Here is a 24,942-nt window from a genome sequence, read left to right on the forward strand (position 1 = left end):
CTCATGTATGGATGTGGGTTATGTACATCTGTGTGCATGGGTGTGTACGTGTGTGTATTATGTATGTATGTTTGTAGTGTATATGAATGTGGGTTACGTACATCTGTGTGCATGGGTGTGTACGTGTGTGTGTGTATTACGTACGTATGTTTGTAGTGTATATGAATGTGGGTTACGTACATCTGTGTGCATGGGTGTGTACGTGTGTGTGTGTATTACGTATGTATGTTTGTAGCGTATATGGATGTGGGTTACGTACATCTGTGTGCATGGGTGTGTACGTGTGTGTATTACGTATGTATGTTTGTAGCATATATGGATGTGGGTTACGTACATCTGTGTGCATGTGTGTGTACTTGTGTGTGTGTATTACGTATGTATGTTTGTAGCGTATATGGATGTGGGTTACGTACATCTGTGTGCATGGGTGTGTACGTGTGTGTGTGTATCACGTACGTATGTTTGTAGTGTATATGGATGTGGGTTATGTACATCTGTGTGCATGGGTGTGTACGTGTGTGTATTACATATATATGTTGTGTATATGGATGTGGGTTATGTACATCTGTGTGCATGGGTGTGTACGTGTGTGTGTATTACATATGTATGTTTGTAGTGTATATGGATGTGTATTACGTACATCTGTGTGCATGGGTGTGTACGTGTGTGTGTATTACGTATGTATGTAGTGTATATGGATGTGGGTTATGTACATCTGTGTGCGTGGGGGGGTGTGTGTGTGTGTATTACGTATGTTTGTAGTGTATATGGATGTGGGTTATGTACATCTGTGTGCATGGGTGTGTACGTGTGTGTGTGTATTACGTATGTATGTTGTGTATATGAATGTGGGTTATGTACATCTGTGTGCATGGGTGTGTACGTGTGTGTGTGTATTACGTACGTATGTTTGTAGTGTATATGGATGTGGGTTATGTACATCTGTGTGCATGGGTGTGTACGTGTGTGTGTATTACGTATGTATGTTTGTAGTGTATATGGATGTGGGTTATGTACATCTGTGTGCATGGGTGTGTACGTGTGTGTGTGTATTACGTATGTATGTTGTGTATATGAATGTGGGTTATGTACATCTGTGTGCATGGGTGTGTACGTGTGTGTGTGTATTACGTACATATGTTTGTAGTGTATATGGATGTGGGTTATGTACATCTGTGTGCATGGGTGTGTACGTGTGTGTGTATTACGTATGTATGTTTGTAGTGTATATGGATGTGGGTTATGTACATCTGTGTGCATGGGTGTGTACGTGTGTGTGTATTACGTACGTATGTTTGTAGTGTATATGGATGTGGGTTATGTACATCTCTGTGCATGGGTGTGTACGTGTGTGTGTGCAGAAGTTTCTCTTGGGTGTGAAGCAGCTGTAAGGGTGTGGGGTTGTAAGTTCACAAGACCTGGCGTGTCCCAGTGGCTCATGTCTTCAGTCACTTATTAGTCACTGTGAGCCTGAGTGTCTTCTCATTTCTCCTGTATTACAAGGGCAGAGGAAATGTCTGAAAGATCAGGCTGGGAACCACATGCCTGTCTCAGCTCGGGCAGGTGCTTTCACCCTAATGAGGACGGAGCATCAGGCTTGGCCCCTGTGATGTCCTCAGCTTTGTTCTCAGAGAGCACAGATGTTTGCCGCTGGCCCTCGCAGGGTGTCAGAGCCCAGGTGAGCATGGTCGTGTGCGCCTGGGCTCCTGCACAAGGCCGTGCCCTTTATCTGGGGTCCTGGTCCTTGCAGCTGGGGAAGGAGTGGGCTGCGCATGAGGGGACTCAGGTTTGGTAATCTCTCAACTCTCATTTAAAACAAATGAACTTCTCTGTTTTGTTGCAGACCTGAAGATTAGTTACCAACAATATCTTATGAAGTTTTTCTTTCTGCTCCTAGATTTTTTTCATTTAAAAAAAAAAAACTGGAGGTGAAAACACTTTATTTATCCGTAGAAATAACAAAATGTCTCAGAGTGAAATGGGAGCCACCAAATGCTGCCACTCTCTTTTCTGAGTCGCTGTTGATAAGCACAGTCGGCCTTAGTCAGGGCTCCCCTGGGCCATGGACTGTGACCTCCTCCCGCAACACTTTTTCCCTTCCCAGTGGCAGAACGCAGCGACAGGCTCCACGGAGATCCCCCTGGGGCGCACGGGGAGCTGGCACCTGTGGTCACGCCCGCGATACGGTTGGAACCAGCACAGGAGAAGGGCCCTGTTGCCACCTGGGGCCTCACGTGGACACTGCTTGTGCGTTTCCCCCTTCTGTCTTGAGCAGAGCGCGTGCTCCTGGGTGTCCCTTACTGCGGGGGTCTGTGTGACTGACGTTTTAGGAATGTGCTCTGTTTTGTGCACGAGGGAGCTGGGTGCAGAAGACCAGGTTAATGATGTGTGCTTTGGTCGTTCACCTGATTACAGAAATGATAAATTACCGGCCATCTGACTTGTTTGCAAATAAAAAGTGATAGAGGCATTTCCAATGGCAGCTTTGTGTTGCTGCCTTGTCAGCCTCTGCCCTGGCCTGAGTCATCCCGAGCCTTTGAGCCGGCGGCTCCGTCTAGGAGGTGGGACCCCGCTCAACAAACACGGGCTTTGTGATTGCACAGTGCCTCCGGGACACGTTGTTCTTTCCGAATGTGTGAGAAGTGGTCTGCTCCCGCCCTGAGCTGGCTGTTTGCAAAGTGGGCCTGCTATCAGAACTCAGCTCCCGAAATCAAGCTAAGTGACACGGTGTGGCCATTTATCATATTACCGGACTCCAATTGAAGTAGAGAGCTTGTTTTAATAGCATTTGCAAATACTCCATCTTCACTAGCCGCCCCATGAGAGGCACTGAACCTCCATGGTACGCGGGGTTCGTTGCGCCTTGGTCGCCAGTTGGTGTGGAAGCCTGCTGGGTGGTGACTGGAGCTTCCGTTGCCCTTTAGCTCCCAGGCTGCCTTCAGAGACTCGGGTCCCACCATTGCAGCCCCAGCCAGGGCCCAGGTTAGCCGGGGTCTGGATCTCCTGTGTGGCCTGCGCCGGATCTACTTTTCGGTGCCCCAGAGGCTTGGCTTTGTCCAGTGGAGGCCACTTCCTGGCTGTGCCGTGGCCTCCGGGGGATGGAGGGCTCCTGCCGATGTCTGCAGTCCTAGCGGAAGCCTCACAGCCAATGGCTGCATTTCACTAATACAGAATTAATGAGCACTCTTGACAGTCTTGTTTATAAATACGTAAAAAGTATTTTAATTGTTTTTAGCAAGAGGCAAGGAGTCATTGTTCTCAGATGAGACAGACATACTCTTGACAAGTACTGTGGTCAGAGGCCTGGGCGAGCTGGGGGCTTCCTGTCAGCAAGCCCCGGACACGCTCCTGGCCCGATGTCCTGGGTTTGTGATACACGCTCCTGGCCCGATGTCCTGGGTTTGTGATACACGCTCCTGGCCCGATGTCCTGGGTTTGTGATAAATGGGTGCCCTGAACCGTATTGATGGGACAGGGTAAACACCGAAAAAGTTGGGTTGAACTTTGACTTTAAATGTTCATTAGAGCTAATTATGGATTTTCTGACTATGAATTGCAGTTTCTATCCCTGCATTGGCAATTTATTTTTCACTTATTTGTTGCAAACTTTATAATATTCTGTTAGCTTTATCACATTCAATGAGGTAATGGTTTAAATGTTTGCAGTGACATTTATTATGTTTTTTCAGAGTGCTTTATCTGAAACAAATGAAGGAATATCTTCTATAAAGAAGGGCAGATGTCGGCAGAGGAGACGTTAAGTCTCATACATCGGGCACAGGCCTACAGTTTTCTGTCTTAACTCTGTGCTGAAACTCTATTTTGCCAAAGAGAATGATGAACACTGGCTTTTTAATTTTAATTTTCTATTTTTTTCAGAGTCTCGCCTTGTCACCCAGGCTGGAGTGCAGTGGCACGATCTCGGCTCACTGCAACCTCTGCCTCCCAGGTTCAAGCGATTCTCCTGCCTCAGCCTCCCAAGTAGCTGGGATTACAGGCACATGCCACCATGCCTGGCTGATTTTTGTACTTTTAGTAAAGACGGGATTTCACCATGTTGGCCAGGCTGGTCTTGAACTGGTGACCTCAGGTCATCCGCCCACCTCGCCCCCACAAAGTGCTGGGATTACAGGTGTGAGCCACTGAGCCCGGCCAACACTGGCTGTTTGTAAGACCTGCTGTAAAGGTGGCTCAGTTCCCTGGGTTCTGAACAGGTTCACAGCAGATGCCTAATGAAATAGCAGATCAGTTGAGCAGTGTCCATGTCACAGCCAAGTGCATCATGGCCATGCGCAGCCTTCTGGACCCAGCGGCAGCTCACCAGGGCATGTGGCCTGGGGCCAGGGAGCAGAGAGGGCCCGAGGACAGAGCCCCATGTCAGGCACACAGGTTCTGCCACCTCCTGGCTTCCCTGTGGAGGCAGAGACGCTGCCTGCTGTGCCCTAGACCCACCTGCAAGAGGAGAGGAACTGCACTGCGTCCCCCTCGGGTGTCCTTCATCCCTGTCCCCCAGACAGAAGGTCCCTGTCATCTGTCGGCTAGCCTGGGGGCTCCCATCTGGGTGGTGGCCAGGATGCAGGGCTGGGAGGCCCATGGCTACCCCACAGCTTTGGGTTCTCCCACTGAGGTCTGGCACTCAGGAATGTGCACGTGTGTGTGTGTACTCGCACCTGCCACCTGTGCCGGGTGGAGGCAGCACGTGTCCCTGCTCCTCCCTGTGGGCATGTCCCCTTCCCAGTCAGACACAGCAGAGACAGGAGGCAGAGGCCACCATGGCTTCGGTGCACGGGGCTCAGGCTTGCCAGCCGGCCTCTCTTTTTAGGAGTTTAAATGCACTCCTTGAAGTGTGTTCTGTCAGAGGACAGCTGTGTCATCCTCAAGGTGAAACACTGTTTTCTGGTGAGGTGTCCATGTGGCCAGCTTCCCGGGGAGCAGGACCATCACCCTGGCCCGCTGTGTGCTGCACACGCCCTAGGAGCAGGAGCTGCACAGCCTCCAGGGAGCTTCCCATGTGTGGGGTCGGCATCAAACCAGAGACGGCCTAACAGGTCCCAGAGAGCTGACCCAGGGGCCCAGGGGGCTGCGGACAGGGACCTGGCCAGAGTTACTGGCACGCTTGGCCCTCAGCAGGCCCAGAACATAGGTCCCCTCACCACGCACTGTGCCCGGCGCCCTACGCCTCTGCGGGAGCAACGACCTCCTGACACCCCAGTGTGGTGCACCTTCCTACAGCCCTGCTCCCAGGACAGCCACCCCAGGACCAGTCGTCAGGGAGGGAGCAGCAGTTCCCTGGGAACTGCAGAGCTAGAAGTGTGTGGGACGTTTAGCTTGGGCCTTGGAATTAGGTGATGCTCAAGCATTGCCTTTGTCTTTCTCAGAGAGACAATAGCCCTGCAGCCCCGTAGGACAGCATCTTAGCAGGAGGTCCATGCTGGGGCGCTCAGAACTGCAGGGTTGTGGGGTCATGGTTCTGCCCAAAACAAAGCAAGAGTGCATGAGTGCGTGCGTGTGCAAGTGTGTGAGTGTAAGTACACGTGAGTGCATGTGCACAAATGAGTTCGTGTGTGTGACCAAGAGTGTGTGTGCATGAGTGCATATGTGCACAAGTGTGAGTGCATGACTGCAAGTGCAAGTGCATGTGAGTGTGCATGTTAGTGCATGTGTGTGCGTGTGCATGTGCAAGGGTGTGAGCAAGCACATGTGAGTGCATGAGTGCGTGTGCATGTAAGTGCATGTGAGCAAGTGCCTGTGTGGGCATAAGTGTATATGTGCAAGTTGTGCGAGTGCCTGAGTGCGTGTGCACAAGTGTGTGAGTGTACACAAGTATGTGCACGAGTGTGTATGAGTGCGTTAGTGTGTGTGTGCAAGCGTGTGGTGTGCATGTGTGGAAATGACTGTGCATGAGTGTACAAGTGAAGCCTTAGAATGAGGTGATGCTCGGGTGTTGCCCTTGTGTTGCCCACAGGCTCACACAGAGACAGTGAGGGATGCACGGCACCCTGTGCTTTCAGCTCTCTGAGGACAGGCCCTGTTCGGAGTGCAGAGTTGGGGTTAGAGCCCCCAGTGGCTAAGAGTCTCTTCGCTGCAGGAGGTCCTGTGTGACATGGTCACAGTTGGGCTCCCTGCGGGCAGCCCCTGCCCTCCATCTGCAGCTGTGCCCATGTGCCCTCCTCTCTGGCCCACCTGGCACTGCCCCTTCAAACTCTCCCCTGCTTTGTCCCAGCACCTGCCACCCGCCCAGGGCACACAGCTATCTCCTATGAGATAGATTTGTTTGTTAAGTCAGGTTTATAAAGGTCTAATGTATAGACGGTGAGATTCGCCCTGTTTGGGGTATAATTTAGTGAGTTTTGACAAAGGCAACCACTGCAACCCAGTGTAGAATATTCTGATCACCCCAGAGTTGCACCAGGCCCCGTGTTGGGGTTGCCAGATTTAGCAAAAGAAAAAAATACACAGAAATAATATACACGTCAATATGAACACACTGCTGCATGTAGACACAGGTTCACCTGTAGAAAATACGACGTGAAACCTGAAGTTCGGATCAACAAGTCACTGTCTGTGTAGTGTCCATTGACCCAGCCCTGTGGCACCCGGCCCCGTACTTTTGCCTTCTCTGGTGTGGAGAGCAGGGGCCCCTGTGCTCTGCACCTGTCTGGCTAATTTGTGAGTGGGAGACACTGGCGGCTCCTGGAGCGATGGGGCAGGGTGGGGCCGGGCGCAGTGGAGCTGATGGTTGGGGGCCCCGGGACGAAGCTGAGCATCAGTGCTGGGAAGGGTCTGGTCCACTCAATGCCCAGCCTGCGGGACCTGTGCCCCTGCTGGAGCCAGCACTGGCTGCACGGCTCACCGCGTGCTTGGAGCTTGGTGGAGTTTGGGTGTTCGCAGGTTTCCTCTGCTTGACGTCTTGTGCCTCAGTAATTGTGATTAAATTACAACTGGTTAAACTCTTGCTCTAGCGAGTTTAAAAGAGCTTTTATTTATTGTTAGAAACGATGCTTTAGAAATATTCCCAGCACTAGTCTCTCATTTGATTTCTCTTTTTGCTCTACAGGCACTAGGAAGCTTTTATTTTCTTCATGAATCCTTAAAAAACATCTACCAATTTGACTTTAAAGGTAAGACTGCGTGCCGTCTTCCGGGATTTTGTCTCGGCGCTCACCCCTCCTGGTGTCTGGCTTCCCCAGGCCCCTCCTGCCCTGTCTCCGTGAATGGCCACTGTGGGCTGGGTGTCTTGAGCCGCTGGCCAGAGGTCACTCCAGGGGCCTCCTGGACCTGGTCTTGAGACCCCGTGGCCGTCCCACCTGGCTCCCTGGCAAGGCTCTGGTGGGGACCTGGCTTTCCTAGTGTTAAGAGGAAGGAATAGTTTGTTTCTGTGTTCCCCTCCAGTGTGAGAAAATGAAACGCGAATAAGAGGGTTGCATGTTTCAGAAATAAGAACAGGCAGGGACAGTCCTCCGTGCTGTGAGCAGTGTCCCTGTTTGATGGTCATATGCTGTGTGTCTTCATGGAAAAGACTTGCCCTGAGACGCTCCACTGACACGAGCTGTCCCCTCCTGTTCATTTCTTTGTTGGGGGCAGGTGTGTGACCTAGGCTGGGTGTGGGGCTTCCCTGCGTGCTCCACACGGCCTGGGGGTGTTTGTGCCATGACTTCCTGTCTGATGCTGTCGTTTCCTGCTGTGTGTGAGTCCTCGGAACCCCCACAGCCTCCAGAGCAGATCACACCCATGTGAAGTGCCTGCATGCTGTGGTAACTGGAGCCACAAACGATATCATTTCGCTCAGATTCCGTGTTTGTGCTCCCCCGGGAGACGGAGCGCCTCATGTGAAATTGCGCAGCAGTCTCATCTCAGTTGCTCGAGTGGCGATTTCATTGATGATGAGAGCAAGATTCTGGCTGGCAGATTGATTTCTCACTGCCCTGTTACCTGAAGACGTTCAGATCCTTCCACATTCAGATCCTTCCCCATTCTAGCATCCGAGCCCTCCTACAAGGCCCGTGGCAGGATCGGCCACACAGAATCGCAGGAGCCGGCCGGTGGCGCTCTTCGCTGCATTTCAGGAGACAGGGCACCTGCGTGCTGTGTGCGCAGGCATGGAGCGGCCGGTGAGAGTGGGGAGAGAGGGCGCTCAGACGCAGCGTGTGCCGCAGGAAGCTGCAACCAAGGAGCTTGTGTGTCAGGCTTCACCGTGCTCCAGATCTGCAGAACTTTTCTGTTTCTCACTAGCCATTTGAATACCTGTTTTACTACCAAGTTAAATCAGTCATGAAGTGCCTGGTGACCCTACAGTGTATTTAAAACTCTATGTGAGATGCACACTTCACTCTCGCAGAACTTTCCCCAGGGCCCTCCATGTGGCCAGACTAACAAGAACAACGTGAGGAGTGGGCAGCGAGTGCGTCCTGAGCGTGTGGTGTGTCAGGAAGGCGTGCGGACACTGGAGACGTGTGGTCGCGGGAGACGTGAATGCGGGACGTGTGCGGTCGCAGGAGGCGTGTGGATGCTGACAATGTTCTCAGTGCCCCGCATGGCAGATGTTGCTGCTGATGCTCAGAGCAGTGCGGGGCCCTCGGACTGGGGGGTCAGGCCCAGGGGTCAGGCTGGGGCCTCGCCGGGCTGGGCAGTTGGGCTCAAGGGTCAGGCTGGGGGCTCAAGGCTCTGAGAAGGACTCAAAAAGAAAACTAGAAATCAGCAACAGCACCAGAAAGGAAGCAGTGGCTCATCCGCGCATGGGCTGAGGGAAGAATCAGTGAGCTGGACGGTGTTAGAAACTTCACAAACTGAAAAGGAGAAATGAGAATAAATTTGAAAACAGAAGAAAATGGCCAAGACCAGTGGAACAGCAACAACAGGTGCAGCTTGTAAAGGGAACCCCAGTAGGAGTAGAAAGAAAGGAGCAGAAGGAGGATTTAACGTAGTGATGGTTTAGAACTTTCCAAACTTGTAACTGACACCAGACCACAGATCCAGAAAGCTCAGTGAATGCCAACACCAAGCAGGATAAATGCCAGAAAGTCGACCCCCGGCCACCTTGTATTGAAACTGCAGAAATTCAAAGAAAAAAGAGAAAATTTTGAAAGAATCCAGGGGATTCCTTATAGGCGAGGTGATTGCTTACGTATAAAGGAACAAGGATAAGAATTACATTGGACCTTTTCCCAGAAACCATGCAAGAAGGAAGAGAGTAGTGTGAAATATTTACAGCATTTTAAGAAGAAAAATATCAACCTAGAATTCTATATTCAGAAAAAAAAATTATTCTTCAAAAGTAAAGAAAATTGACTTTGTCAGATAAGAAAAAAATGAAGTAATTTGTTGCCAGTAGACCTGCCTTACAAGAAATGCTAAAAGAAGTTCTTCAACAGGAGGAAATACCATATGGCCCAGAAACTCTGGTTTACCTAAAGAAAGAAAAAGCATGAGAGAGGGAATAAGTGAAGGTAAAATGAAATGTATTTTTCTTACCCTTAATTGATCTAGCAGATAACTTTTGTTCAAAGTAATAACAGCAACCATATATTGATTAACTGCAGCTTATGGATAAGTGGAATGAATAACAGAAATGTTATAAGGACAGGAGGGAGGAATTTGGGGTACTCTGTTATAAGAAACCTGTACTATCATTTTAAGGAATATAGTATTATTTAAAAGTGGACTTGGATTAGTTATACATGTATATTGTGAACTGGAAACCACTAAAAAACTTTTTAAAAGAAGTATAACTGATGTGTTAAGAGAGGAGAGATAATGGCACCGTATTAAATGCCCAATAAAAGCCAGAGAAGGCAGAAAAAGAATGGGACACCCCAAAGATACAAAGAACAAAGGCAATAAATAGAAAACTTACAAATATAGTAGATATTACTCCAACTATATCAACGACCCCTTTGAATATGAATGGTCTAAATACACCAATTAAAGGACAGAGACTGTCAGAGTGGATTTAAAACAAATATACCCAACTATGTGTTGTCTTCTAGAAACCCATTTATATAAACACCTAAAGATTAATAGATAAGGGATGGAGGAAGGTATACTGTTCTAACATGAATCAAAGGAAAACTTAGATGGGCCAAAAGAAAGTTGGAGGAGCCATATTAATTTATAGCATCAAATGCTTATATTAGAAAAGCAGAAAGATCTAAAATCAATTATCTAAGCTTGTACCTTAGGAAACTAGAAGAAGAAAAGTAAATTAAACCGAAAGCTGGTTCTTTGAAAAAAATCAATAAAATGGATAAACCTCTAGCCAGACTAAGAAAAAAAGAGACAAATTATTAATATCAGAAATTACCAGAATAGGCAGAGCAGACTTCAGAGCTAGGAAAGTTTTCAGCAGTAAAGAGGGACTTTACATCATGATAAAAGATCAGATCTCCAAGAATACGTAACAATCCTTAATATCTAGGTGTCTAACAACAGTGTCAGAATACACAAGGAGAAAACTAGTAGAACTGCCAAGAGAAACAGATGAATGAGACTTCAACACCCTGTATCAGGAATGAACAGATCTGCCAAGCATAAAATCAGGAAAGACATAGTTTAACTCAACAGCACCATCAAACAAATTGATCTAATTGACTTTTATAGGATACCTCATCCAGTAACAGCAGAATATACATTTTTGTCAAGCTCACATGGAACATTCACTACGACAGATCACATTCTGGGCCGTAAAACACACCTTTACAAATCTAAAAGAATAGAAACCATATGCAGCATGCTTATAGATTACAATGGAATTAAACTAGAAATCAGTACCACAAAAGTAGCTGGAAAATCCCCAAATACTTGAATATTAAACAACAAATATCTAAATAACATATGAGTCAAAGAAGTCTCAAGAGAAATTTAAATATATTTTGAACCAAATGAAAATGTGAATACAACTTAACATTCGTGGGATATTAGAACAAGTAATGTTTAGAGGGAAATGTATAGCATCAAATGCATATAAGGAAGAGCTAAAAAGAAAAAGCGCTAAGAAGAAAGGAAGAAAGAGCTAAAATCAATTATCTAAGCTTCTACCTTAGGAAGCTAGAAGAAGAAAAGAAAATTCCAAGTAAGCAGAAGAAAAGAAATAATGAAAATTGGAACAGAAATCAACAGAATTGAAAACAGGAAATCAATAGAGAAAATCAACAAAACCAAAAGCTGATTCTTTAAAGAGAGCAATGAAATTGATAAACCTCTAGCCAGACTAAGAAAAAAAGAGAGAAGACACAAATTATTAATATCAGAAATTAGAGAGGGACCATTACTGCTGATCCTGTGGACATTTAAAGGATAATAAAAAGAATATCATTAATTTCTGCCTATAAATGTAATAACTGAGATGGGCCAATTCCTTGAAAGACACAATCTAAGAAAACTCATGCAAGGAAAACTAGATAATCTGAACAGGCCTATAGCTATTAACTAACATTGAATAAGTAATCAATAACCACTAAAAAAGAAAGCACTAGACCCAGATGGTTTCACTGGTGAATTCTATCAGGCATTTAAGGAAGACATTATACAAGTTCTCTACAATCTCTTCCAGAAAATACAAGCAGAGGACAAACATCCTAAATCATTCTATGAGGCCAGCATTACCCTAATATTAAAACCAGATAAAGACATTACAAAGAGAAGGAAAACTATGAACTGTAAACAAAAGTGCTCAACAAAATTCTCAACAGGCAGTTATATACTGTGACCAACCAAGATTTACTCCTGGTATACAGGCTGGTTCAGCATTTAAAAATCAATTAATGTAATTCATCACAGCAACAGGCAAAAGAAGGAAAATCCCATGATCATAGAATAGATGCAGAAAAAGCATTTCACAAAATCCACATCTCTTCATGATTTGAAGAAAGCTCCCAGCAAACTAGGAATAGAGGGAACTTCCTCAACTTGGTAAAGCTCCAAAAATCCTACAATGAACACCACACTTAATGAGAAGTTAGATGCTTTTCCTCCGAGATCAGGAACAAGGCAGGGATGCCTCCTCTCCTGCTTCTCTTCAACATCTTACTGAAAGTCTTAGATAATGTAATAAGACAAGAAAAGGAAATAAAAGCCATATTGATGGGGTGATGGGAGATAGAACTATTTCTGTTCTCAGATGATATGATTTTGTCAAGAATCTCAGAGTCAGCAATAATAACAGACAAACCTGGTACTAATCAGCAATTATAGCAACATTGCAGGATGCAAAATTAATATACAGAAATCAGTTGCTTTCCTATATAGCAGCAATGAACTGGTGGAATTTTAAATTAAAAACATAATACCATTTACTTAAGCACACACCAAACGGAAGTACTTAAGAATAAATCTAAAAAATTAATACAAGATCTCTATGAGGAAAACTATAAAACTCTGATGAAATAAAGAAGATCGAGATAAATGGAGAGAGATTTCATTTTCATGGATAGTGCTATGGTTGGAATGTAGGTGCCCCCTACCCCCAAATTCATCTGCTGACCTAACCCCTAAGGTGATGCTGTTAGGAGGTGGGGCCTTGGGAGGCTGATTAGAGTGTGAGGTCAGAGCCCTCACAAATGGGATGGGAGCCCTCATGAAAGAGGCTGGGAGTTCATTTGCCCCTTCCACACGTGAGGACACACACAGGGCACCATCCGTGAGGAACCTCATCTCCTAGCACCCTGATCTTGGACTTCGTCCCCCAAAACTAGGAGAAAGACACTTACTTTGTTTACAGACCACCCAGTCTATTTTCCTGTAGCTGCCCCGTGGACTAAGACAGATGGGACAGCCCAGTACTGTCAAGGGTTCAGCTCTTCCCAACTTCAGCTATAGATTCAACACAGCCCCAGCAAGGTGTGTCACGCCATTGACAAGCTGACTGTAAAGGTTATGTGGAAAACAAAATACCCAGAATAGCCCAGAGATTTGAAGAAGAAGAGCAGAGTCAGAGCCCGCACTTCCCGACTTCAAGACTTGCTGTTCTGCCTTGTAGGTGAATGGGCCAAGCAGGCTGTGGCATGTCAGCTCCACGGGGTGCTATTTGGCGATAGAAAGAAGTGAGCTTTGAAGCCGTGAGAAGACACGGAGGAGCCTGACATGCCTGCTACCAATGAAAGAAGCCAACCTGAAAAGGCTACACACTGTGTGATTCCAACTCTGTGACACTCTGGAAAAGGCAGAACTGTGGAGACAGTGAAAGGATCCGTGGAGTCTAAGCTCCGAGTTTAGGGAACGGCCTCTATTTAATGTTCTGTCCATGCTCCATGAGTTGCTGAAACATCTCATGCTGTCTCCTGTCCATGAGGCACCTGCATCCAGGACTGTGCACCTAGGGCTGGGCCAGGTCACAGCACCCAGGGCCAGGTCAGAACACAGCACCCAGGGACGGGCCAGACCACAGCACCCAGGGCCGGGCCAGACCACAGCACCCAGGGCCGGGCCACACCACAGCACTCTGTTTTTGCCTGGGACTCCTGCCTACCCCAGTGGTGACCCAGCACCTCGGCCCACAGTGCCGTGGTCCTCAGGTTGCCCCCTCTGTCCCTCCTGCCACAGTGAGGTGGATAATACCCCAGAAACTGCAGTTTGGAGCTGCTTGTGGGACACAATACACTGCCCCAAAGTGGTCTCCAGGAACCTCCTTGACACCCATGAGTGTCACCTCAGTGACCTAGGAGCCATCCTATGGCATCTTGCAAAGAGGCCAGTGGCCACCTGCCCACCGGGCCCAGCAGGAGTTTGAGGAATGGATCCCTGCCATCCTTGCTCATACCCCACCATGGGTATGGAGCTACCTGTCCATAAAAAGAAAGACCGAGGCCTGGTTGTGAACAATAGTGAGACCGGCCCTGCCCACGGGCGGGCCTGTGTCCCTGGGCCTGGCCTATTCACTGGGGGCTCCAGGGAGGTGCCAGACAGCCACTGGCAAAGCCCATCTGGGAGGCACCCTGCCGCGAGCTGCCTCTCTCACCGTCACACACAAACCTCTTCCCTGGAATATGAGTGATGGAGGCTGGATACGGGGAGGAAATCAATGTTATTAAATAAATTCATGTGAAGGTCTGAGTGAATGGTAATTCTGCAGCCCTCTTAAATATATTCACGGGTTTAAAAGAGGATGCCAATTAGCTCCTGTAAATCTGCAGGCTGGGGGCTCTCGGGGGACCATGGAGCAGAGCGTCCGATTCCAGGTCATGGGAGGGAAATTCATGAGCCACAGGCATGGAGCAGCCACCGGGGGTCTGTTCAGGATCGGCGCCCTCGTCGAGGCCTCCTCTCGGGGGCCTCCCTTGCTCCCATCAGGCTGCATGCGGGGCAGAAACAGGTTGTGCTCCAGGCTGGTTGGTGGGCACAACGATGGGATAGTCACCTCATCCTTCTGGTCTCTTCCAGCTAAGAAGTATAGAAAGGTCGCGGGCAAAGAGATCTACTCGGATACGTTGGAGAGCACACCCATGCTGGAGAAGGAGAAGTTTCCGCAGGACTACTTCCCCGAGGTGCGTAGCGAGGCTTTCTTACCAACGGGTTTGCTTCCCAGAGTGAGCCCGTCAGAAGCGACGCTGAACACGGAATTTTCTCATTGCACTGTTGCTGGTCTCAGCTGCCTGTTGTTACCTCTGATAATCCGTCTTCCTGGGAATCCAGGCTCCTGTGGTTGGTCTGGGCTGTCGTATGTCCGGTTGTTACCTCTGATAATCCATCTTCCTGGGAATCCAGCCTCCTGTGGTTGGTCTGGGCTGTCACATGTAAGGGCAGTGAGAATCTAAGGCATTAGCACCACAGCAATCAGTAAATTCCTGAATCCTCGTATCCACGAAAAAGAAGCTTTGCCAAAAGATGTAGGAAAATTATTCAGCTCCCCTGGTGTGCACCTGGGGTCCCCTGCACGCCCAGCTGGGAGAGGGTGGGCTGGCTGGTGGTAACCAAGACAGTGGCTGATGGTCGCATGTGCCCATGGTGTGAATGTGGGGCAGGGGCACGGTCCCGTGTCCGATACAGCCTTGGTGGTTGCACCAGGCTGCGAGCAGCAGGGTCCCAGCAGTTATGCATGCGTCACACGGAGAGTTTAGAATCAAAATGTGTGGAAGGCATTTGTCATCTCACTGCCAGACGGTGTTGATAAGAAATTGGTGTTTCCTTCTGGCCGCCATGCTCTTTTGCTGAGCTGTGTGTGTGCAGCTGTTGCTCTGTGCACGTGATCTTTGGGTAAACCTCACACGCGGTGTTGTCGGTGTCTGCCTCGCTGTGTAGTTAACCTGTCGAGGCAGCGTTTGCTGCTTTGCCCTTCCTAATCTGCTAAATCACAGTGGGGTGCAGGCACCGTGGCCAGAAGCAGCCTGGGCACTGAGGCGGGTTTGGGGGCATCCAGGTACCGTGGCCAGAAGTGGCCTGGGCACTGAGGCGGGTTTGGGGGCATCCAGGCTGTGATATAGGAGCTCTTGTCCGGACCTGTCTGCGCGGCCAACCCCAAGAAGGTTTGCTCCGCAGTCCTGTCTCCATGAGAGTCGTGCAGGCTGAGGCTGCTACGGAGCTGACTTCCAGCAAGGCCACAACTTTATTAACTTGCTTTATGGCCCACACCTTGAGTGAGGGACTGTGGCTGCCCCGTGAAGGATGGGGCGCTCCTGTCACCCCGTGGCTCGGCCTCCTCATCCATCTTCCCTAGGCCAAGGACACCGTGTCAGTGAGCCAGCCTACCGTCCTCGGTCCTGCTTCCGGCACCGCCCGCTTGCCTCCCTCTGCTCCGGGTGTCCTGCGGTTGGAAAAGGACACACAAGGAAGCTCCGTGGTCTTCTCCATGCACAGTCGCATCCCTGGGTCATGATAGCCTCCCTGAAGGGGCCGCCTGTGGTGCAGGCCCATTGGAAGGGCAGGGTGGCAGCTGTGGTTCCCTTGGAGAGCCTGTGAGCTGAACTCTGGCCTCTCTTGAACTCAGCCAAGGCTCTCATCTCAGAGTGACCGGAGACAGACTCAGGGCCCTTTGTGGGAAGCATAGGTGCTGGGGGGGCCTGGGCTGGGCGGGGCCATGTGCTGCTACTTGATGGCATGAGGAGAGCAGCTGTGGGCGACCGGGCTGGTCCAGGCAGGGGCTGTTGACCCAGCACCTTGTCTCGGGACACATGTGACTGCATTGCTGTCCAGGGCCATGGCTGGACTAGGTGCTGCTGGGCTGTCCCCTCCTCACCAGGTGTCCACTTATTCACTGGGTCCTGTCCACCCTGGATGGGGTAGGAGAGCCCACAGGGAGCCCCATAGTCCCTAGGGGTGAGGGCCGAGGTATGTCGCGAGGGGCCAGGGGCCACAGGGTCTGCCAGGGTGGGAAGCTCAGGGGCAGCGGGCCCTCAGCAAGGAACAGATAGTCTAGGGTCCTCCCAGGCAGCCACACAGGCTCTGACCCTTCCGTACCTCAGCCCCGCCAAGAAGCAGCGGAACCTCCTTCTTGCACCCACACCTCAGGCTTCTCTCCTGGACCCAGCAAGCGGGGAGTGAGGCCGGGGCCCAGGCTGAAGTTGGGCAAGGTCTGGGGGCCTCTGCTATGACTTTGCCACCCTTTGGAGGGTGGGTGCCCCGGCAGGGGTCTGAGTGTGGCCCCTGGCCTTGGTCCCTGACGCCAGTACTCTGAGTCCTCTGTGATGCTAGGGGCCTGCTGGCGTGGGTCTGTGGAGGGCGTAGCATGGGGGGCTGCCCCTCCTCCAGGAAGAGCAGCCTCAGCCCCAGTTGGTATAGAAACTCCAGCCCCCAGCCTGGGTCCAGCCCCTTCCCACCTGCCGTGGACCTGGCTCCAGGGACTGCAGTGTTGTGTCCACAGGCAGAGGAGAAGGCAGATTCTGGGAGGTAGACGATTCCTGGGAGGAACAGGCGCCGAGCCTCTGTGTGTGGACCCGTCTCTCCCCTGGGAGAGCAGCGTGTTGCTGTCCGCGGCCTGGTGGTCAGCTGCTCAGCAGATCCTCGTGGCTGCTGGTGCCTGGGACGGGGGGCCAGCCCCTGCCCTGGGCCAAGGCCTCCCTGTGGGTCAGGGCCAGCCCTGCCACGTCATCATCTTAGAAATCCTCCCGGGACCCGTGTGTTTGATGGTCTGCAAAGGTTTTCCGACGTTTCCTCTTCCCTGGTAAATTAACAAAAGGAAACTTATTTTAAAAACTATAAGCTTCTAATGTTCTGTCCGTAGTGTGGGTTTTTAACCCCACAGAGCCTGTGTGGTGCCCCGTGTCCCTGCTGGAGGGAGGAAGGAGGAGGGAAGGGTCTGGGGAGCCATGGGGGTCCCAGCCTGGCAGCCCGACCCGGCCCGCCCCTCCCTCTCTGCCTCTGCGCCCGACCTCTTGCTGTGTGTGAACACATTTTGGAGGAAGGAACTAGTTTCAGACTGATTTCTCTTTCTTTTATTACCGTCACTTAAGGGTAATCTAAATGTAATTACCTCGATGGGGGTATAATGCAGTCTCGGGTAATTACGGCCGCCGCAGAAACTAACAAAACTTTCTCTGCTGATTTATGGATGCTTTTGGCTTGGTATGAATTTCAGATGATGCCTCTGGGAGCCACACTCCAGATAATGTGAGGCCATTTTTAAAAAGCAGATTTGTGTAGTCGATCAGGGCGAGTCATTTTTTTCCTTTTGCCCGTAGTGAGAAATTGGTTGTTACCATAGATCACAGGGCCGGCGGCAAGCTCTTATGAAAGATGAATTAATTCCACTAATGCTCTGAGCGGGCCTTCGGCGTGAGGGCTGTGTGGCGATAACCTCCCCGCAGCTGCTCTTTTCTCCGTGGCGATTTATGCCGTCTTTTAGTGGATGAAACCGGCTGGAGCCGCTATCCATCTGCCGGCTGCAGGAACCCTATTAATGGGCCTGAGAGAGACTTCATGTCGTCAGGTGAAGGATGTGCCCCACCCCCACGTGATGTGGTGTCATTTCGGAGGTGAAAACCTCTCTGGGAGTAGAGGAGCCCACATGGGCCGGGGGGCGGCCACCTCAGGAGAGCGGAGCCACGGCCGTCCCATCTGCAGGCTCCTGAGGGCTCCGGGAGCGAGGGCTTTGAAGGTGGCTGGTGATCCCGCATACAGCCTGAGATGGAGGAGACCCCCAGCCCTGGCCATACACCCTCTGCTTCCATTTGCCGTGGCCTGAGCAACAAGTATGTACATCCAGAAGCTTCTGGGGTCTTCCTGAGTCCTGAGCATGTGAGCGGTGGCTGAGGCCCCAGGATGCCTGTCTCTGCCTCCCAGCACTTCCTGGCCCTGCTCCCGAGGACGGTGTGGGGTGTGGGGTGTGTCCACCTCGGGCTGGGGTGCTCAGGTGCGCCCGTTGGGGTGTGGCCTCTGGGAGGGGCCCCTGAACCTGCTGATGACTCTGGGGACCTCCTTCCTCTTGGGCCACCCCACCCCAGCCCTGGCTGCATGCTCGGGGCTTGGCCAGCAAGGGGAGTGAGGCATCAGGAAGTGGGGAGTTCAGTGCAGGAATTGGGGCGGTGGTTCCAGTTCTGGTTCTTTCTCCAAAGAGTGGCGGGTTCAGGCCCGTTTTCTCGCTGGGGAAGTGAGGGCAGTGCCTGTCCTGAGTGCCGGCGGGGCCACTGAAGGGTGCGTGGGACACCCTCTGTGAGGACTCTCCCTGCACCGCACATCCCACCCTAAACCCAAGCATGTGACCGCACCTGTAGCCACGGGCCATGGACTGTCAGGACACTGTGAGCTGTGGCTTCATGTGTTCCTGCTGTAAAATCCCTGGAAACCTCGTCTTAGCACAATCGTAGCTGCTCTGATGAGCTTACCTCAAAAGGAACTTATTTTCCACAAATACTTTAGAAAATAGTTGGTTATGATAATATACTGTTAAATTTTCTGAGATTCATTTGCAATTTATTTTAAAATCTTAAATTAGAATCCTAAAGTTACAGTTATTACCAATTTATATTATTCAAAAATAACATTGTTTTTTGTTTTATTTGTTCAGTCTATGGATAATTAATGTTGAAAAAAATTCTCCATTACTGTGGAAAACTTAAAAATCTAAAAAAACCAAGAGGTACACACGTGCACATAGATTCAAGACACACAAACACACACCTTAATTAACACAAATAATTGAAAACTCAGGAGAATAATAATTAATTTTGGTTCAAAAATTTACAAATGCCTTCCATTTTTAATGGAAGTAAAACTGTTGACGGTTATAGCAAATTCTAGGTAAAAACCTGGTGTGCTCAGTTTGGGGTTTCTGCTGTACCTGTCAGAATTCAGAGGCGTGCGTGCAGGGAGGTGCTGTGTCCCTGTGTCCCGGGTCCTACTGCCTGTCTGGAAGCAGGATAGGCAGTGCCTGGGCACAGGTCTGCCACACGTGGGAAGTGCCTGCCCCTGCGTGCCACGGAGCACCTTTGCTGTCTCGTTCCACAATGTACTCTGGGTCTCTGGCTCCAGCACTCTGGGGCTCTGGCTCCAACCAGCGGGACCGAGACCCAGCCTCATGGGCTGTCCCAGCGGGGGATGTGGACAGCGCCTGTGCCCAGGAAGTGGGCTGTGGGATGCTTGGGGTGGACTGGGGCTCACGTTTACACAGGGGTGACTGTGGGCTTGGGGAGTGGCAGGGGCACTAGCGTGAGTCTGGACACGGGAGCTGGCAGAGGGCATCTGCCAGTGCTGGTTAGGAGCAGCCTCCAGGTTCCCTGCCCCAGTGCTGGTTAGGAGCGGCCTCCAGGCTCCCTGCCGAGCCCACACACTGGGGTTGGGACTCCCCTCCCTCCCGTTGGGTGCCCCCCACCCTTCGGACTCACCATTTCTCCCAGAAGAGCTGGCCCTGACTGTCTCACAAGGCCAGCTTCCCCTGCAGTCACCCCTGTGACTTGGTGCAGGCAGACACCTGTCCCGGTCACCTGGTGATTGCATCGCGAGGACAGATCCGGGTTCTTGTGGTCGTTGTCCGCTGGCGAGGACATGGCTCTGGGCTCTTGCACTTGTCAGCCGTGCCTCCTGCACAACCCTGTGCCCGCGGTGTCCATCTTCCCGTTCATGTTGACCACAGGTTTCTCACCCGCCAGCCGGAGGCCCCTGATGGAGTCGGTTTCTGGGGAACTGGCCCTCGACCGTCTGCACACACACGCGGCTTCACCCACACACACACACGCGGCTTCACCCACACACACACGCGGCTTCACCCCCCACACACACGTAGTTTCACCCACACACATGCAACTTCACCCCCACACACACACGCAGCTTCACCCCCCCACACACATGTAATTTCACCCCCCCACACACACGCAGCTTCACTCCCCCACACACATGTAACTTCACCCCACACACACACATGCAACTTCACCACCACACACACACACGGCCTCACCCCCACACACATGGCTTCACCCCCCCCACACACGCGCAACTTCACCCCCCACACACACACGCAACTTCACCCCCACACACACACAGCTTCACCCTCACACACACATGCAACTTCACCCCCCCACACATACGGCTTCACCCCACACACACATGCAACTTCACACACACATGCAACTTCACCCCCCCACACACACGGCTTCACCCCACACACATACATGCAACTTCACCCACACACACGTGGCTTCACCCCTCACACACATGCAACTTCACACACACATGCAACTTCACCCCCCCACACACATGCAACTTCACCCCCACACACACACGGCTTCACCCCACACACACACACACAGCTTCACCCTCACACACACATGCAACTTCACCCCCACACAGACACGCATCTTCACCCCCCACACACGAGGCTTCACCCCCCCACACACACGCAACTTCACCACCACACACACACATGGAACTTCAACCCCCACACACACACAGCTTCACCCCACATACACACATGGAACTTCACCCCCACACACGCGTGGCTTCACCCGCACACACACACATGCAACTTCACCCACACACACGTGGCTTCACCCCTCACACACATGCAACTTCACACACACATGCAACTTCACCCCCCTACACACACGGCTTCACCACACACACACACACAGCTTCACCCTCACACACACATGCAACTTCACCCCACACACACATGAGGCTTCACCCCCCCACACACACGCAACTTCACCACCACACACACACATGCAACTTCACACACACATGCGGCTTCAACCCCCCCACACACCCTGCAACTTCACCCAGACACACACGTGTCTTCACCCCTACAGACACGTGGCTTCACCCCCCCACACACACACGCAAGGCTTCACCCTCACACACACGTCGCTTTACCCACACACACATGTGGCTTCACCCACACACACACGTGGCTTCATCCCTCCACACACATAGCTTCATCCCCACACACACGACTTCACCCACACACACACGGCTTCATACACATGCCACACACACACACAGCTTCACCCCCACACACGCATGGCTTCACCCCCACACACGCGGCTTCACCCCCACACACGCAGCTTCACCCGCATGGGTTCTGAAGGCTCGGCCTGACCTCTGCAGCATCCGGTTCCCGAAGCATGTCAGGCCACCCAGTCCCCCGCAGACAGGAGGTGTCGAGGCACAGAAGATGAGCCGCTGGTGCTCTAGGGGAGTCGTTGTGTATGGAGACGCCTCGGCCTGCAGGGACAGTGCCTTTTCTCCTGGAAAGATGCCTGCCTCCCACTGTGACTATTAGAGGGGCCTCACCTATTTTACTGTAGATTTGTCACCAGTCATACGTCCAGCCTTCTCCCATGGCAGCCCCCATGGGATGAGAGCCCAGCCTTGGGCCCAATGACTGTGGCGTAAATCTGCCAAGAGACCATAGGTGCAGTTCTTAACCTCTGAGCCTCAGTTTCCCTTTCTGGTTGGCCTGAGGGTTGGGTGTGTGCCTGTGTGTCGGGTGCCAGCCCACAGCAACTACTGGTGCACAGAGCCACACCCTCGCAGCTGCCCGGCAACATGGGCTCTGTCCTCCCGTCCTTGTGCCCGAGGCCTCACAGCTGGGACTTGAACCCGGCAGCCCGCAGTCCTGTCTTACTCACTGCCTTGAGGCCCTGGATGCTGCTGGTGTGGATCATGTGCGTGGCTGGGCTGTAGGGGGTGGGTGGTGGCTGTTCCAGGTAGGCGGTCTCTCCGGAAAGCGTGGGCTGGATTGGGATGTGTGGAAGATGGAGGAAGGGCGTCTAGACAGGTGACAGGCAGCTTGTCTGGAGTGCAGGCTGAGTGAAGGGGAGACAGTCCAAGCATCAGGGGGTGTCCCAGTCAGCTGCACTGTCGGCAGGAGCATAGAGCCCGCTGTGGGGCATCAGCAGCACCAACTTCTCCCCACAGCTCAGCTTCCCACTGATGTGTTTCCATCGCAGACACAGTTACCTACGGGAAATGAACACAGAGGCTCCCCAGGGCAAATGGCCTCCCTGAGAGAGGAGGCAGACACATTTGGAATCAGAGACAAGTGTCTGGTGCAGCATGCAGGGAGCCCGTCACCCTGCCACCCCGCCATAGAGCTCCGTGGGTCGTCTGGGCATGGCGCCGCGCAGCAGCCAGACCAGTAGCCTGGGGACGCCTTGGCCAGCCTCCAGGAGCTTTGGAGCAGCCCCTGTTGTTTGGCAAGCAGGGCGGCCTGAGCACAGCAGGGGATGTGGGCTCAGTACCAGGGCCAGCTCGTGGTGTGAGGACAGATCCTCCTCAACAAGTAGAGCCACAGCCTGGCTCCAAGTGCGTGGCCAGGCCGGGAGGAGTGTACAGGGAGTCTCTGTACCTTCTGCTCAATTCTTCTGGAAGCCTAAAGCTGCTCTGAAAAATAAAGCCTATTACTTCTTTAAAAGTCTGCTTACCTGGGGCCTGGGACTTTACAGGTGAGGGAAGAAGGACCAGCCCTGGAAGGAGGAAGCTCAGAGCCACCTGTGGACCCTGAGGGTGCATCTGTGGGTGCCTCAGTATCACTGGGGAGCAGAGACCCCAGAGCTTTTATGATGCTGGGTGGGGCAGCCATGGAACTGCACAGGTGAGGAGGGGGGACCTCTCACTCTCCAGGAGACTGCAAACCAAGAACGTCTATGAGACGAGCAGACACCAGAATACAGATTCACCCTAAATAAAGTTGATTTCATGGGAAAAGCTGACAGACTTTAAGTATGTTTAAATTGCTCAAAGTGACAAGTGAAAGATAGGGTTCATTAAAAATGTGATTCAATTAAAACAGAAATAAAGCAAGAAAAGGGAATATGAAGAAGAACCTGTAGAAACATTAAACATTCTGCATTAGAAATTACAGAACAGATTCTAGACTAGATGTGGTCAAAGAGAGAATCAGAGAATTAGACAATGTCATCAAGGAGTTCATCTAAACATAGCCAAGACAGACAAAGGTTTGTGTGTGTTTGGTTGTTTGTATGTTTTTTATTTTTATAGGCAAGAGCAGTTAAAAGACATAAAGACTATTAAGAGGCTCAGATACACCCAAAGTAAATTCCAGAAAGAAGCAAGGGGGAGCAGTGGTGGAAGTGATAAGGGGAAATTTTTAGAAATTTAATTCCCCAGCACAATTTGGACACAGAGCAGGATATATAAAAATAAACCCGTACCTGCATGGCATTCAAGCTTCAGAATATTGATGACAAAGAGAAAAACTTTAAAACAGCCAGAGAGAGGAAAACATACATTCAGAGGATTCACAGTTTGTGTGCTGGGGTGCTGTTTACAGCAGTGGTGGATCCAGAGCGCAGGGGAAGAACGCAGTGTGTGGGAAGGGTTGGCTGGCTTCAGCATCACCCCCATCAGTGTGTGGGGCTTGGAATTTCCCTTCTTGAGCATGGGTGGGAGCACTTAGGGAGGGGGCAGGGAGCGCTTGAGGTGGGGGCAGGCAAAGAAGGGCCTCACACCTGGGAATCCACAGCCCTAGAGCCCTGCCCAGGAGGGAGCTGGGGGGGATGCTGTGCTGGAGGGAGACGGGGAGAAGGAGACGGGGCTGCAGGGGCCACTGTGCCACCAGGTGCCACCAAGGCCAGGTGAGATGAAGGGCGAGTGTCTGTAGGAGTTTGCCTGTGGAGGCTGTGGTGACCTTGCAGAGAGCATTTGGGCAGCTGTTGTCCGGCACGTGCGCATACTGGGGGAGCCAAGGGGGACAGTGGCCCGTGGGGAGGTGGGGTCAAAGGGAGAGCCTCTGACCTCTGCACTCTCTGTTAGATAGAGGGAGTGCGCCATGCCGGACCCTTCCTTCACGGGTGTTTCGTCCACAGTTAACTCCAGATTCCCATCTGCTTTCATCTCCTCGGCAGACCTCAGGGCGTGATGGAGGAGACAGGGTCTTCCCTGACCTGTTTTCCTTCTCCACCAGCCCGTGAGCACCAAGAACCCCAGCCCCTGTCCACCGTCTGCCCCCGATGGTGCCAGGCCTGTGGCTGCTGCTGGGAACGGAATGGGTGGTGCCCTGCCCTGGTGGCTGCCATTCCCCCGCCACTGCCTGAAGCGCTTTGCTTTTTGGACCTTGGACTTGACTCTGTCAGCCTCCTCCCAGTGCCTTCTGTGATTTTCAAGGGTTTCCCAAGAGGCCTAGGCTGTGAAGCTACCTGTTCTGCATGGCTGTTTAAATTAAAATTAATGCAGATAAAGTGGAATCTAAAATTCAGGTCTTGAGTCACACACTTCGCATGCTCAGTGGCCCTGGTGGCTGGCCGCTGCTGTACTGGGTGGCCCAGCAGAGGAACCTGCTGTGGTGGGATGTGGGAGGACAGGAGGGCCTCCATGCCATCTCGAGGGGAGCCCTGCCACCTCTTAAAGAACCCCCCTCTTTGGACTTTCATGCCGGTGACTGTTTCACCTTGAATTTGAGGAGTACTTTCAGACCAGAGCTCAGGCTCCACGATCGGTGGCTCTGCTGGGTGGTGGGGATCAGTGCGCAGCGTCGGTGGATGGGAGGCGTCGGTGGATGGGAGGTATCAGTGGGTGGTGGGGATCAGTGCGCGGCATCGGTGGGTGCGCGGCGTCGGTGGA

At 51.6% G+C, this 24,942-nt stretch overlaps 1 protein-coding gene across 11 annotated transcripts in view; it reads left to right on the forward strand.

Moving 5' to 3' along the window:
* Positions 1 to 24,942, forward strand: part of INPP5A (inositol polyphosphate-5-phosphatase A) — a 256,343-nt gene that overhangs the window by 157,988 nt on the left and 73,413 nt on the right. For all 11 annotated transcript variants that reach the window (XM_065521648.2, XM_065521647.2, XM_065521646.2 and 8 more), the window contains exons 5-6: positions 7,058 to 7,121; positions 14,374 to 14,477. In XM_065521648.2, coding sequence (XP_065377720.1) covers positions 7,058 to 7,121; positions 14,374 to 14,477 — 168 coding nt within the window. The remainder of the gene's footprint in view (positions 1 to 7,057; positions 7,122 to 14,373; positions 14,478 to 24,942) is intronic.

The sequence above is a fragment of the Macaca fascicularis genome, chromosome 9 (genome assembly GCF_037993035.2).
Source record: "Macaca fascicularis isolate 582-1 chromosome 9, T2T-MFA8v1.1".
NCBI lineage: Eukaryota > Metazoa > Chordata > Mammalia > Primates > Cercopithecidae > Macaca > Macaca fascicularis.